Below are 15696 nucleotides of genomic sequence, written 5' to 3' on the forward strand. Positions count from 1 at the left end.
GGTCCAAGATGCTTGCATGGTACCTGTTACACATTGGGACCTTAGCCTCCAGGCACCACTGGATTACAGTGACAAGCAAAAGGCTTGCAACAATAAAAAATGCATTTACAAATGAGGAAATGCATAAAAATTTGGAGGCACAGCAGGTTTATAATTAAAAAGTCTAACAGTAACATAAGCAACATGCTGGTTTTATTTTGAATGGAAGTTATTAAATTACTATGTTAATGCCCTAAATCTGTCTGTGCTTCCCCATTTTATTACATTATGTACCCTAAAGAATATTAGCATTGCATTAGAATGGCATTTAGAGCTCTTGGCACAAGTCTGAGATGATTTCCTGCGACAGATTCACAGAAGAGCAGCATCGCACAGCACTAGGACAGAAATTGTCAATAAGCTTGTGAAAGTGAAATTTCTTCTGTTTCTCATGTGTCACTTTAGAAAGGGTCATTCAAGTAACTTTGCTGGAAGTGCTCCCTCCCGCATACCAATTTTTCCTAAACCTCAAATATCCTCCCAGGAAAGAATTTCTTACCTTTTGCATTCCAATACTGTGACAAAACAGCGTATGTTCTGCACTGTGTTCTGCAAGGGCTGGCACCTACACATAATTACTACCACATAAAAAACATGCATATAGCACAGTAAAAGACCTGCTCTATTAGCAATGTCTTGGAAGTAGATGAACTGCTAGTCTTCTTGCACAGTTACCCTTATCATTTACTCAATGAGCAAGAAGCAAAAACCTCTGGACTCACTTGGTTCCCTGACTGCAAGCTACAATCAGAATGTAACTCTGTAGGATTAAACATACAGGTTGCTAAGTATTCATGAAATTATCTGACCATTATATCAAAAACCCCAACCAAACCCCAACAAACAAAAAATCCCACCAAAACCATATCCCCCACAAACAGGGGAAATTCTCTACATAGCCTACAAACATTTACTGTTTTTAACAACTTAATGGTTTTAGCTGGATATTAAGAAAACAGAAGCCTGGCAAGCACTTCCGTGTCCCTGCTGCAGAAAACAGGTACTTTGCCAACACAGCAAAGATCTCTTAACACAATTTTATTGAGGAAGATGAATTCTTAAAGTAAAGAACAGAATTAGAAATTGCATGATTGTACTCATTGATTTTGTCATACTCCTGTTGGAAAATATTTAAGAATTAATTCAAGCTAAATTTGTTCTCCTACAAAGAAAAATGCTGTAAAAACCCTCAAAAGGCCAATTCTGCAACAAACACTGAACTAAGAACTAGAGATATCCAGTGCTGTAGTAATTCTCTGCACCTGTGCAGGTCTTACTACCACTCTGAGTGATGGTTTGCTGCTCCTGCAGTGTAACATCTATTTTTGCAAGAGGAAAAGAAATGGCACAGTAAGCATACAGCTTCAGACCCTTTCTGCAACAGTAGTAATAATACTACATTATTATAACTTGCACAGTACAGCATCTACTTAAAATAAGAGAAAAAATATAAACCAAGACAAAGTAAAAAAACAAATCTAAATATTACTTTCTTGTTTCTATTAAACACCTGGGGAATTCTGCTGTTTAGGTTACTACTACTGCTTTTAAATTGTGTAGAATCACATTTGCATCTGGCTGTATTTTTACAGTCATAAACCCAAGCTATTGATTGTTTAAATCCTTTTACTCATGACTCATATTAACACAGCAACAGATCTATTTAAAGTGTGTATAAATACATGAAGAAGCATTTACCAGATGACTATTTTAGATTAAAGCCTCTTGCTTTAGCTTTCCATGCAGATAATGCACGGTCCCCAAACTGTACCAGCCTGCAGTCAATACTAATCAAACAGTATGCTCTGGGAACATCATATCTTAGTCTCTCCAGTTCCACCCTTACTTTTTAATGTTGTGGCAGTAAATGCATAGAAACAGCAGAATAAGGACTACCCCGTTTAGGATTCAAAACCAAATCATAATAACTAGAACCTTAAAATAATTTTCTAAGCATTGTACTATCCCAAGATAGGGTGAGGACCATCCAGCTATTGGCAACACATGCTTTTCCCATAGTGCTACAGAGCCTACGTCCTCAACTCTTTAGCTGCTAAGAGATGCTTCAGATTGATTTTATCACCTGATGAAACAGAAACAAACAAGATTCCTTCACTGAAGAGAATTAACAAGAGAAAAGAACATGGGAAGAGAAGAGACAGGTTAACACCAACAGGATCCCATAGGTTAATGTATGACATGAAGGAGAGACAGTTATTTTAAGTAACTAAATAAAATAACTTTTTGGTGGATTATTTCATTGTAACACTGTTTGAAAACAGGATGAGACTACAGAGTGTATTCTGTAGGTTAGCTCAGGAAAGACAGGGTGAGAGAGAACTACAGGAGCGCATCTGACCACTGGATTATGGCAAAGGCAGGAAGTGGAATGATGGCTGACATTGCCTAGGGGCTGAAAAGAAAATGAGCACAAAAAGTTGAAGCTGATGATACACGGGAGGGAGATCTGTGAGAATGACACATCCAAAATTTAGCAGCTACATTCTCCCCATCTGGAAGCTTCAAAAACAGAAGCCAGGGAAGATAAACAGAAGGTTGTAATACTTAATAGAGGAAATAAGGTGAAAGCTGGAATTTTTATCCTTGCAAACATATAATGTGAAAAGGATAGTCATATAAATAGAAAAAAACCACAAAGACATGTTTGAGAAGACATCTTGGATACTGAAAGGATGCACAGAGTGTGTTGAAGAAGTATTCTACAATGAGACCTGAGCAGGAAGAAATATTCACCTGCAACAGAGCAAAAGGATGAAGGAAACTGGGAAAAAACATACTAAATTACATTTGCTGGTGATTAATCGGATTTGATGTAACAGCATTCAGGACAGCTGTGAAAGATTAAGCATGAGATACAGGGCAGGACAGAGACAAACGTCCAAACAGAAGAAGCAATGCTATCTGATTAAATGATAGCACCCCTCAGTATGGTACCAACAAGAAAAGGAGAGAAGGGGAAGACAGCCCTGCACCGTTTCCTTTAGAGACAGAGTAGAAGGAGGTGGTCACACACTGGAAAAAGTAAAGGCTAGTTTGGGTCAAGCAGTAATACAGAGATCTATCAATATACTTCTTAGCATGATGCTCCATCTGACTTGTGTAAACAAGGACAGAGTGCTTTCATTACAGGTGCTAACTCAATTAGAATTAGCTCTGGTATCCGAAAGCAGCATTTCACTGTGTCACAATGACATCCAATGTTTTAAAGGAGAAGGTGAGGATGTGGGCAAAGAATCAAGAAAAAAAACCAGTACCACTATCCCCAATAGAGAGGAAAGAGGACAAGTTTAACAAATCACTTCAAATACAACTAAGCAGTAAGAAAGAACGAACACAGAATATGTGTGTAATGGCCTTGTATGGAAGGAGCCATCTGAAACCCTGGTAAAAACTGCTCCACTGAATTCATAGTGATGGGACAGACACAGACGGGAGGAGAAAATAAGAAAGCAGGCAGCAGACCATGAACTTGGAGGTGAGGCAATAAAGAGAACAGGAATAGCAGCTGTTTAGACAACTGAAGTCTACAGTCAGCTATTTCTGGAGACTAAGGAAAGCTGAGCTTGCTTGTTATTTGTATGGGGAATAAGGAGAAAGGACAGACTAAGAATAGATGAATAATGATCGACAAGCATGAGAGTAACAGAGCATCTTGAGATTCCCTTATAGACAAAATGAGGATGGCAAGAACACAAATCCAACCACAGAAGTCTATCAGAATCAGGAGAGAGGGTGGAAATGAAGGAAGTGGGCAAAGATTCCAGCAAGGGACTCTGAAAGGGTTATATGAAATTGTTCCTGTGATTAATGTATTAGGAGAAGTAAAGTACAGCACAGTGAACAGCTTATTTGTGTCTTTTGAAGGAGAAAGGAGTTCTGAGAGATCACTGCAGTGACTTTGCATTTTGTCAAGCAAAAAAAAATGCTAATACCCAAGAACAGCTATCAGGAAGTAGTGCATTCTATTAATTAAAAAAAAGAAAAATAAATCTGTTATTGAAGGAGTATCACCACCCAGAGAATACTACCATTGTGATCTCCTGTCAGGACACAGAAGTTTTGAAAACTTGTGCCATGAGGGCTGTATAGTTTAGGCCTAAAGCAACTAGGTTAAGCACATCCAACTATTTTAAACCAATATTTTTCAACAAGCACAGATCCTAAGACTAAGAAACATTTACCTACATGTTACACATAATCCAAATTACCATTTGAAAAAATAAACCCCAAAAATTTGGATGTAACTGTGCAAGATCATGATTGAATCTTATGCAGAAAATTAACACAGTGAAGAAAATTATCAGATGAGGGTACAAATACACACGATGATAGTAGGCAGAAAGATACTCACTGAATCCTCGTCTTGAATCATCTGAACTAAATTATCAAGTACTGGAGTGAGATTTCTGAGGGAAGAAAAGTTAGGAAGATGATGAAATCAGCAGCTTCTCCTCAACCATTCTCTTGTTATTTAAAAGAAAGAAAAGCCTTACTTGGATTTCATGTTGTTAAAGTTTTTGCCTAATGCCAAGTGTCTTATCGATCGGTTTTTACTAAGCCAGACTACAAGGGTTGAAAGGTCAGATTCTAGGCCTGCAAAGAATCAGATTAGATTAAGAATTAAAACACATTTTCACAAGAGACCCAGACAGGGTTCAATTATTAATGGTGTATCTATTCAAGTAACTATATCAGTGTACTGATTTCTAAGACTTTCAGAAAAGTTTCTATTCTTCTATTTTTAAATCTTTTTCTATTTGGGTTTTTTTCCCCCCTCTTTTTCTATGAGAATAAATACTTTCTCTAAAATGAGCCCTTTAAATCTCCATCCTAATCAGCCATTGAAGGCACCTCCTAGAAACACAGAAGAGAAACAAAGTCCCTTATCTGGAGTCCAGCCCCCCAAGGGTAGTTACTCATATTGTCAGGAAAAGTTTAAACTTCCTTTGAGAATTTTGAGACCATGGTAATTGCTATTTAGTCTTAGTAGAGCTGTGCGCTAACAATGTCTCAAAGCCTTTGAGTGCAAAAAGGATAACGTAGCAGGCTATGAATAAAGTGACCTGAGAAACAAGCCAAATTTTATTCTGCCCCTGAGTAAGAAAAATAACTTGGCTTAGTATCGTATTCCCAAACTAGTGCTGGTTCAAAGAGTCCACTAGTTAGATTATAATGATTTAGGATTCAGATCTGCAGGATAATTTAAATGTCAACTATCTATCTTTATTTATAACAATCAATCTGTTTACATAATTGGGCTGAGTCAGGAACTTCCAAAGCTTTCCACTTGCCAATTCTCGGGCATTCAATTATACTGGGAATCTCCTTCTGAAATAGTTCTGCATTTGGCTGTCAGAGGGGCAAACAGAGCAGGTGAATTCTTCCATTCCATACATCTACAATTTGAGTTTGCAAGATGAGAAGCCAGCTGGTGTTCCCAGCTAGGATGCACAGGGCCTCCAAAGCAGGGATAGTCCAAGACTTCTCCATAGACTCAAACAGACCTTCTCTGACCTGAAGCTGGTTGACCATTCGCTCCAAATTTCCCTCTCTTGCTTCTTCAGAATCATGACCTCAGCTTCATTCTGTATCTGGTCCTTCCCTTTCTTATTTCACTACGCTTTTATTTGTCGTTTAGCTTCTCATCCCCTTGTACTTTAACCCACTTTCCTCTAGATCTAATATGATGCTTGCCACCATCAGTTTATTCTGCTCTGCTACATTTATCTCAAACAACACAAACTTCTGAGGGTACAGTTTTTCTACAAACATTTCTTATATACTTCATAGCAATAAGAGTTCTTGGCCTGAGACATTTCCATAACCAATATAGCAAATAAACATAAAGCGAGTGACCATCTTTGATTACACTGTGAGCTGAAAGAAAAAGTGTTTCTCAGATTCTGGACTTGCATGACCCTCCAATTCCTGTTCTGTGTACTTACCATTGTCTGAAATATCTAGGCTGGTGATATTGTGTATTTCTGCTATGCATCCTTCCAAGACTTGTGCACCTCCCGATCTTAACTAGAGACAAAACATCATCCATTTTTGCAAACTAGTTATGGTTTCGAGATCACACAGAAAACAGCGGTAGGAGTTTTTTGAATACAGAAGGCACTACCAGCAGCAAAACCAACAGCAACAGAAGAAGTTACACACATCAACATGACAGCCTACACAAACTCTTACTATTCTCATCGTCCCTTCTCAATATTTGCATATAAATGAGAAAAGGGACTCTCTTGCCTCTCTTAAAACTACTGCTCAGGAGCTAAATCAGGGAAAAATTTAAATGGTGCAGACACAATGAATCCTTTAGCACTTGTGCCAGGCATTGACTGCAGGACAGGTTCTCTACATGAAGGGGCCAGGAAGTTTCCAACATCAAATAGAAGGAAAAAAAACCCAAACCTTAGCCCAGCCTATAAGCATGCAACAGTGTGACTCTTGGACTCCGCTACAGTCAAGGCTTATAGTGAGCATCATCTTTCATCTATTAGCAAAATGCTATGGTGCCCAGACCAAAGCCGAGTACAAAGGAATAAATTAAAAATAAAAAACAAACCACAAAAAAATTAAGTTTCCCTGTCACTGAAAAGAAAATTTAAATAATCTAATTGTAAAATGGCCACAAGAGACCATAAACAAGACAAATCAGTAATCTACCTTATTCTTAATTTTAAAATAGCCATAAAAGAGAAAAACAGCAACAATAATAAAAATGCCTAGCTGGAAAGTATAAATTACTATATTATTAATCTGAAATATTAAATGAATATAAAAGAAATGTCAGGATTTAATGAAAAAACAATAAAACGGCCTTGGGGAAAACATCAACATTAAGAATCAAAGTTATTAAAACTTACACACTTATTTACTAATGCTGCTGAATTAAACAATGCAACATATTTTCCAAAGAAACAAAAGCATTTTCGTATTTCTTGCAGCTATGCAAACTGTATAAAGTGCATTTCACTTCATGAACATCCCCCAGAAAAAGAGTTAAGCAAGAGAGGGGAAAAGTTCTACAAAAATTCTAGTTTTTCATTTTCTGTTTCACTTTCCTTGCTTCAAAAAAAAAGAAAGCTTTTTCAAACATGAAACAGCCTTTCCACCTCCTGCACATAAGAAGAGAGCAATGTCTTACTTAGTCAACTTACTTGGCTAAATACCTGCTCAAGTTTCTATGAATACTCTCTTTTATCCAGGCTATAATTTAGGAACCACAAATGCCTTCAGAAATACTTTACAATAAAGACTTGATTTGGCACTTTTTAGGAAGTTTGAGATATTTGATTGGTTATCAAGCAGCTCAACAACTTGCACAGGGCATTTAAAGAACAGTGGTGGTCAAAGACAACATCTAAATCGTAAATCACATCTGGAAGTGTAAGAGATGCAGAACATAAGGCACCTTTCCTCTCCTGCGTAAAACAAAGCCTACCTGTCCTTCACCCTATCCTCTCAAGAAGTGGTCAGATTAAAGTCTGTATTTGGGCCAGAAGTGGTGCAATTTTAACTCAACTTTATTTTTGTAAAAGCATCTGTATTTGCTGTATGAATGCCAAAACCATTCAGTTTTGCTCTGTGCTGCTCCCTCAGCGTGACCCACCACAAGTATTTTACACAGTGTTACATCTATTATTGAAGAATCAATGAAACTGGCAGATTATATGTGGTCTTGGATTGGTTGTCTACATGGTAAAAGTTGTATACACTAAAATTATATTCACAATAGAATCCAAATGCTTATGCTATATATATTTTGAGGGTGGAGGTTGACAGTTTTTCAGGAGCAGCTTTCAATCTTGTGATGATGACGCTATATTCAAAATCTTAAATACACAAACATTTCACATGCAGAAATGGTGATACCTGTTTAAACTGAGGGTAATGATAATAGCTTGACTTTTAAGATAAAATTTATTGTAAGTGTATTAAAATTATATATATATATATAATAGCAGAGAGGGCTATTCATCAACATGGACTGTGACACTGAAAAATCCCCACCTCTGCAGTATCTCCTACATGACATACTTCTGAGACTGCATGTACAAGCTCATATTCAGAAAATGAAGAACAACCCTTCAACAATTAAAAATTCCAAGTGTGTTCAAAGCTATGAGGTACCAATATGGGAAGGGCAAACAAAGCTGCTTATTGATTTAACAATTAAGGTAAAGCATGGAGGGTACTTACACAGTGACCAAGCTAAGGGAAGCAGAAGGGAAAAGAGTGAAATACATCAGTGCTGAGCAGGTAGAAATAAAAATGTAATTTTCATAGTAAAAATAATAAAAAAACCAACCAAACAAGCAATATAAAATGATTAAGCTTGGAGTTAATATACCAGAAAATGATGGGAGCAAATGAAAGGTGGTGGGAGAGGGAAGGAACAGAGAGATTTATCCTTCCATAGTTGAGTACAGCTTGCCTGATGTAGGAAAGAGGAGGACAAAGCTGAAGCACCAGCTTAGTAGCCTCCTAACATTGTGTGCTGGCAGGAACTGGGAGTAGTGCAGGTCACCAGCTCCAAGCTTCCCATGGCTCTGTTCCTGGGTGCAGATCACTCTGCCCAGCCCACAGAGGATCAGGGAGAGGTGGAACAGGACCCTGCCCACTGAAAGTACTCCCAGCTCCTGGCACATCAACTCCCCTGCTGGTGGAAGCATAACTTCTTCTTTCCAAAGCACATGAAAATGAATAAAGCTCAGTGATGTGAAAAAATGTTAAGGGAAGGATCTAAGGAAGTGCTGTCAATTTGGAGGGACCAGCTATGGGAAAGCAACACCTCAAGTTGGGCACGATTCCTTCCTTTCTGTCATGAGAGTCAGCCATGACCACTTTGGTGTCCACTACTGCTAATCACCCCTCGATTGCTCCTCCATGTCCCATCCTGGAGGTTATTTAATGAAAGGCTTATATTTTAACTCCTGTCAGCCCTCGTTGATTTACATGCTAATTTATACACTCATTACTTATGTTTGTGTTTTATTGATTTATTCCTTTAAAGGTTATGATTACAGGACTTCATTTTTGTTACTTAATTACTCCTCCCTTTTCTTTCCTCCCTCTGAAAGAAAAATTATCATCTGTCTGATCTCTCTACTCAGAAGTCAGAAGCATGTGTACTTGACTTGAAAGCTTTTCTGTTTGGAATTTACATGTAATGCTCTTCAAAGTAATGCAATTTTTTTAAAAGTATAAAATATCAAAACAAACTATGAAATGCATTCACAATGATTTGGTTGTTTCTTCATAAGTAAATCTGTGCACATTCCAAAAGCAATCGACCACCTAAAGCAAGGATTACCGCACCTCAGCATGTTCATCAAATTGCATGCTTTCTACTTTAAGGGAAAACATTGCATTTGAAAGTCATTTCCAGAACAGTTAATACTCAGGCGAGGAACTTGGAAAGATCTGCCTAACAAGTGAGAGGCCTTCTTTGCAGCATAAAAAGGACAGGGTGGCCACTCAGCTACAGAAGGCCTGAGCCAAAGCTGGTTTGTGTTGCTTTTGGCAAAAGTTCACACAGCTCTCTGCATCACTTTGCCTCAATGGCTCCCCAGGGTCTTGGCTGATCTTTTGTCATAAATTGTAGCCACGCAGGTATCATCCTGCAAGAGTACAGACAACCCTGAGACACAAAGTGCACAGCAAAGCACAGAGAAGCAAGAAGGAACAAGATGAAGGAAATCAAGCTGCTACAATTGGTTTTATTTATTCTTGAGATACTTCAAGCCATTTGCACAGTGCCTCTTAAGTTAACGGCACGCTTCAGTCAAACTCTCCCAAGGTCCTCCTGCAAAAGAGTTGCATGTCTCTGGTTTTGAAGGAAGACCATCAAACCATAGACATGCCTTCAGGACACGCAGCTTCCTGTGACCCCTTCAAATTTGGGGATGTCACAGAGAGGTCCTGCAGGGTCCTGTGCAACCACAGCACCAGAGAGCAGAAGCTACCAAGCAGCAAACAGCACGCTGGCTCCACGTCTAGAGTACCTACTGCAAGGAGGGTTTTGCCAAGGAGGTGCTACTGGTGCTTTGAACCTCTGTGCTCATTATTTTAGATGGTGCTGTAACACAGCAGCTGATTTTTATCATAATGGCTTCTCTGAGTTCTACCTTTCCAACTACTTCTGACTACAGACGAAGAACATCTCGCCCAGTGGATTTCATGGGAACTCTAATTACATGTCATTGCAAGTTTTGAACACATCCTGATAAATATTCCTTACCTCACAGCTACTGAGATCTAAAGACACCTCCTTCAGATTGTGATTGCAAGCCAGGCCTAATAAAAGCGCTCTGAAAAAGATCAATTTTAGAACCTTTTTTAAAAAAAAAAAGGCAGCTTTACATCATCATCATCTAAGCGATCACAGGTTAATACACCTATAATGTGAAGAACCATTTCAAACCAAAACCACACCAGCTGATCAGTTATTTCTTAAATGACAATAGCACAAACCTGCCACAACGCTTAGAACACTCCAACAGCTTCAAAAATTGCAGGGATGTAAGATAATAAAGAAACCGTAAAGCTAATGCTACATAAACATTTAATGACATTGATCAGAGATTAATTTTCTTCAACATTTGCTTTCAAAGAGTAACAAATGATTACAAAATGAGTCCTCTGTTGTATGACCGCACTAACTCTCTGATTTTGGGGGTTTTTAATACATGCAAGATGCAGTGCAGCCAGCCATTTCAGCCAGGCACAGTGCCTGTAACGCTCAAACGCTGGATCGTGTTCAAGTATCACACAATTCTCCACTTCTGCAACCCGATGAATATTTACAGATTTCCAAATGATATTCCCAGACAATGGTATCCTTTGTCTTTAGGCAGAATGGCAGAGAAGTGTTGCAATGACTGATTATGATTGTCATAAATCCACCTTTAAAGCCTTACAGAAGTTTGTTTCCACATATAAAAGTTAGTGTTAATGTCACATTTGTATTAATACTGTCAAATCAGAACTGTATGTGTCTTAGAGAAGCAACAAACACAATCTGTGTATACCTTCTAGTATCTTTAGAATAGATGCTGCTTTGAATTAGTAATTGAACAGAGAAACAGGACTTCTTCCCCAGACTTCATTTCAGCCAAAAGCAAACTAACAGAATCCAAACTACTGATGCATGGAGACAAAAAACAATCAATTTTGCTGAGCCATTTGCCTATACACTCATTATGCAAGCAGTGTGTAAAAGACACATTTAAAATGTATGTGCCCCAGGAAGGTTTTTCATTTAAACCTGTTTATATCTGCCCTGCAGGTATAAATGTTAATCAGACTTACTTCTTCTGTTAACAAAGGCAAATATCTTGTGTTTATTTACTTCTTAAGCTATTAATATGTAGGCTTTGAAAAATGTGAAAGCTCTGCAACAAGTTCTAAAAATTTTTAGACGATGCTTGTCCATATTTCCTTCCCAAACATACTTTTATTCAAAGTTAGTCTGGCTGATGATAACTTTGCAAAGAACTTTCTAAACGTTTTGAGCAACCTAAAAAAATACAGTGCAACCATAAAAAACACATATTAAAAAAGAGACACAGTGATACTTCAAATGTACTCTCTTCACAGGAAGAAAAAGGGGTTGTTTTTTTTCCTAATCTCTTTCCTATAACCTCATCCTAAGAAAATCTCATGATTTCTCATTTCTTTGTCATGACAAATCACCAGCATTCAAAGGCACTGAAGGCAGACATATTATAATTATACTTAGCCACTATGTTTAAATCACACACACGGCAATACACGGAAAGGTCTTGTCAACTGTGGTATACACAGAATGCAAGAAATGGCCTTGTAATTAGTATTTGCATGAGAAGTGTATCAGAAACTTGTCTTGTTATAGCACTGGCAGATCAAAATACAACTTTTGGCAACGTCTGTAAATGAACAAAGACGCCAACATACACTTAAACAAGGAAAAGAGAGTATAAATTTGTTCACACAGTTTAAAAAAAAAAAGGCGGGGGGGGGGGAAGAAGCGGTTGGAAAAGGAGCTCTACCTTCCCCAGGCTGGGAGCACCCCAAAGGCAAGGCCAGAGTGAAGCCGGACATGGTTATTTCTGATGGAACATTAACTATATTAACTATGTAGAAGAACTAAAAGCACCTTTTCCCCACCCGTGGTGTGGTATCCACACAGTACAGCTTTATTAGCAAACCTCTTCCCTGTAAGGCTTGACTTTATTAATAGATGCATCATTGTACAAGCAAGTTCACCTCCTTCCCTGAGAGCACTGATTAACCAATATCTTTTAACTCCCCGAGTTAGCATATGTGATTAAACATACCACAACTGTTGATCAAAAGGAAGTTGATAAGAAAGAAATCAAATAATAATTAATCAAGGAAATTTGGGACTCAGTGTCAGGTACCTGCATTTTATCTATATTTTTTCTCTGTAGGCAGGCTTGATCTTTAATCACACACCCAACTCTGGACCTCTGGTTCATGGACACAAACCAGGAACTTCTCCTTTGTCACAGGACAGTTCCAAGGCCCACGTTGTCAAAAGCTTTTTGACATGCACTGATCAAAGACGCCAGAGAAGTACTATTACTGTACACTAAGTCATTTTTATTTTTCCTTCTAGATATCATCCTTCATGTGCTACTACAATCTTGGCAACGATAAATAACCCTGCCTGAGAAAAGGTATTTCCATCTTGTCTTTAACATATCCTGCAATCTTGATTGTTCTGTAGAAGTTTTGTAATTTCTTACAGTTAAGACAAAAAGGCTAAGCAGCTGTCCCAGGATACAGCACATCCTCAGTCCTTTCAACACCATGTTAACTTCCATGGGATGCTTTTCAAGTCTATTAGTCAAGCCATACCGGGTTTGAGAGCAAAAGCAAGGTGTACTCCAGATCATGGTTCTTTGTACTGTCGTGAAATACACTCGTATTAAGAGCTCTTACCTTCCTAGGCAGAGATGAATGTTGCCATCAGAACAAAAACAAAGAAACCTGTGCCAAAACGCCAGCCATCTGAGAGTGGCATGGACACTCTAAGACCATCTGTGTCCAGCTGGACTTTGTACAGATGCTCCCTTCTGGAGCTGTATGTGCTCGTGAAAGAGGTTACTGCTCTCAGCTCGTCCTACGCTACCCACCACTGCCTCTTTACTTCCACCAACACCAGTCATACAAGCAACTCCCTCTAACCCAGTTCACTCAAACTAAGCCAGATTAGCTTAAACGTTATCATCAGAGTAGGTTTTTGCTAATACAGATCACTTTGGTTGAAAAGGACTAGGAAGATCTTGTTTGCTCTGCAGTTGGCAGATCAAGGGGTCACAAGTATTTGGGATAAATTAATACAACAACGTCTTCCATGAGCACAGACAACTGTAGAGCACCCACCTGTCAGAACTCCTCAATCACCAGGAGGTACTCAACATGCTAAAGAGAAAAGCTAAATATGAACCTTAGTGTTTGGGGCTTCTCACCTTTCCTAATCTCTGTAGATACATTCAGTGTCTCAGAGCATTCTTTTTTTTCCTGTAGCACTGATAAGATTGTCCTGTGTATTAGTCACATACATCCTCCGTTCTTCTTGCTTCATTAAACATAGTTCCCTGCTGCCCTCCACCACAGCATCAATAGCCCTAAATTAATTAGAATCAACCAATGTGTTTCTCAATAATCACTTTGTGGTTGAAAACACATCAGCACCATACCTTCCTAATCATAGCACAATCTAAGCAAGCAAGACAGCAACCAAGAGCATCACACAGATCAGAAAGATCAGAGCTAAAATGATAGGCTTCTGCAGTTGAACATTCATTTCAATCCAGTGCATTGTACTTAAGTATCGTATTGTACTGCCCTCTCCAATGTCAAATTGCATTAAGAAAATACATCCCAAAACAATGCACACTACTGTTTTCTGTGTGGCACTTGTCACTTTTCTCTCCCTTAGATTCCCCCAGATTGTATCAAATGCTTTCCATCCAGTACTCACTAACTACTCTTCATATCCCACATCTCTGATTTTGCCATCAGCTCCCATTCATCAGCTATTCCCTTGCTGAGCTACTGCCCACTTCCCTTCCTTCTTCTCCCTCAAGAGGCAGGCTCTTAAACACAGAAGTGTGCATGCATGTGCTTATTTATCTATTATCTGTGTCTAGATTAGGATTTTGGAGGTGTGTTCCCCAAAATGGTTAGTGAACATGTCTGGGTGTCTACTATAGATAGGGTTATGTATGTTTTAATACGTGTTAGCTAGCAAGTTCATGTTCAAGCTAGCCCTACAACACAAGGATTCTGCCAGAATCACAAAATGACCTATGTAGATTAGGCCTGTCTTGACTTTAAAACACACCTTTAAATTTTACATCTGGAAAGTTCAACACAGTTGAAAACTGCATACGTCACAGAACGGGTGACACAGTGCTATACAATTTCCCTCACAATTAGGCTGTAAAAGGAGTTTCTCTCCAGTGTTGGGTGGGCAACAGAAGTTCCCGTTCCACATCACCAGAACCTGTTTGCCAGAGGACACATGGCAAAGAGGAGTATTACACTTCTCATTCCTTGAAGTTGCTGCCATCATCTCTCCCTCTAAAAGGAGGGCATAGCTCTGTGCAATAGGTCTCCCTTCCCAAGCATTGCAACAAGTTCAGTTTCACAACAGCTCCTGCAGTACCGCAGCCTCCAAGGAATGGCACTCACAGTAGTAGGTAATCCCATTTCACTGTGAAGCGAACAGCTTTGTTCGTAAAACACGAAGAAAGAAATATATCACACAAAATGTTGATGGAAGCTAAACAGCTGTGACATTCCCACCAAACAAAATATGATTAATAGTCTCAACTGTGAGATGGAAACAACATTTCTGAATGTGTGATAATTATGGAACTCACTCTTGCAATATCGGTAATGTACAATGGGAAAAAAAACGCAAAATCCTTTCCCCTTCATTTTTAATATGAGGCACTCGCATAATAACAATGCAAACTAGGTTTTAGGCAACAGAAGAAAATGAAATTAAATTCTTACTTTAGAGGCTCAGGAGGGAGTTTAGTTCCCGAAAGATTAATCTGCATCAAAGCAAGTGAGCTGCTGAAAAACTGTTTGAAGGAGGGAGGGACTTCTTTTCCTTTTCTGTAAGTAAACAAATTCATTAAGAAGTAGCATCTAGACACTCCTCATCCCAATAGTGAATGCAAGCCATCAGAATTGTAATGATCTTTTACATGTTTAATTTGCTCTACCTTCAACAGCTCTGTAATCAGTGGATCTCAATTAGCTTAGAAATATAATGTCATCAAAATGTTGATTCAACAAACACTCCTCAACACTGCACTGCAGCAGAGAAGACATTACTATCTACCTTCTGTTTGGTGAACTACAAAGAATGATCATTTAGGTCTGGCTAACAGTGAACACACTTGTATCCTATGAGTAGTAGATCAAACAGGACATTACAAAACCCCTGAAACTGCTTTTGTACCACTAGAAATAATTACTCAGTGCTGGAGTAGCTTGCCCCCAATTAAGTATTATCTTTGTTTTGGACCCAATAAACTAATTTGAGGAAAAGGGAAGCTAATGTTATTATTTCCTACAATGCAAGTATTCTACAAAGTCAATGTTCAA

At 38.6% G+C, this 15696-nt stretch overlaps 1 protein-coding gene across 1 annotated transcript in view; it reads right to left on the reverse strand.

Annotated features, from left to right (window-relative positions):
- The window catches only part of LRRC16A (leucine rich repeat containing 16A), a 184020-nt gene that overhangs the window by 63940 nt on the left and 104384 nt on the right, over nt 1-15696 (reverse strand). Inside the window, exons 15-20 of the mRNA XM_014938618.1 lie at nt 15097-15201; nt 10307-10376; nt 8266-8277; nt 6006-6087; nt 4554-4653; nt 4412-4466 (exon numbers count right to left, since the gene is read on the reverse strand). Coding sequence (XP_014794104.1) covers nt 4412-4466; nt 4554-4653; nt 6006-6087; nt 8266-8277; nt 10307-10376; nt 15097-15201 — 424 coding nt within the window. The remainder of the gene's footprint in view (nt 1-4411; nt 4467-4553; nt 4654-6005; nt 6088-8265; nt 8278-10306; nt 10377-15096; nt 15202-15696) is intronic.

This window comes from Calidris pugnax, unplaced genomic scaffold, assembly GCF_001431845.1.
Source record: "Calidris pugnax isolate Ruff unplaced genomic scaffold, ASM143184v1 scaffold13, whole genome shotgun sequence".
Taxonomy (NCBI): Eukaryota; Metazoa; Chordata; class Aves; order Charadriiformes; family Scolopacidae; genus Calidris; species Calidris pugnax.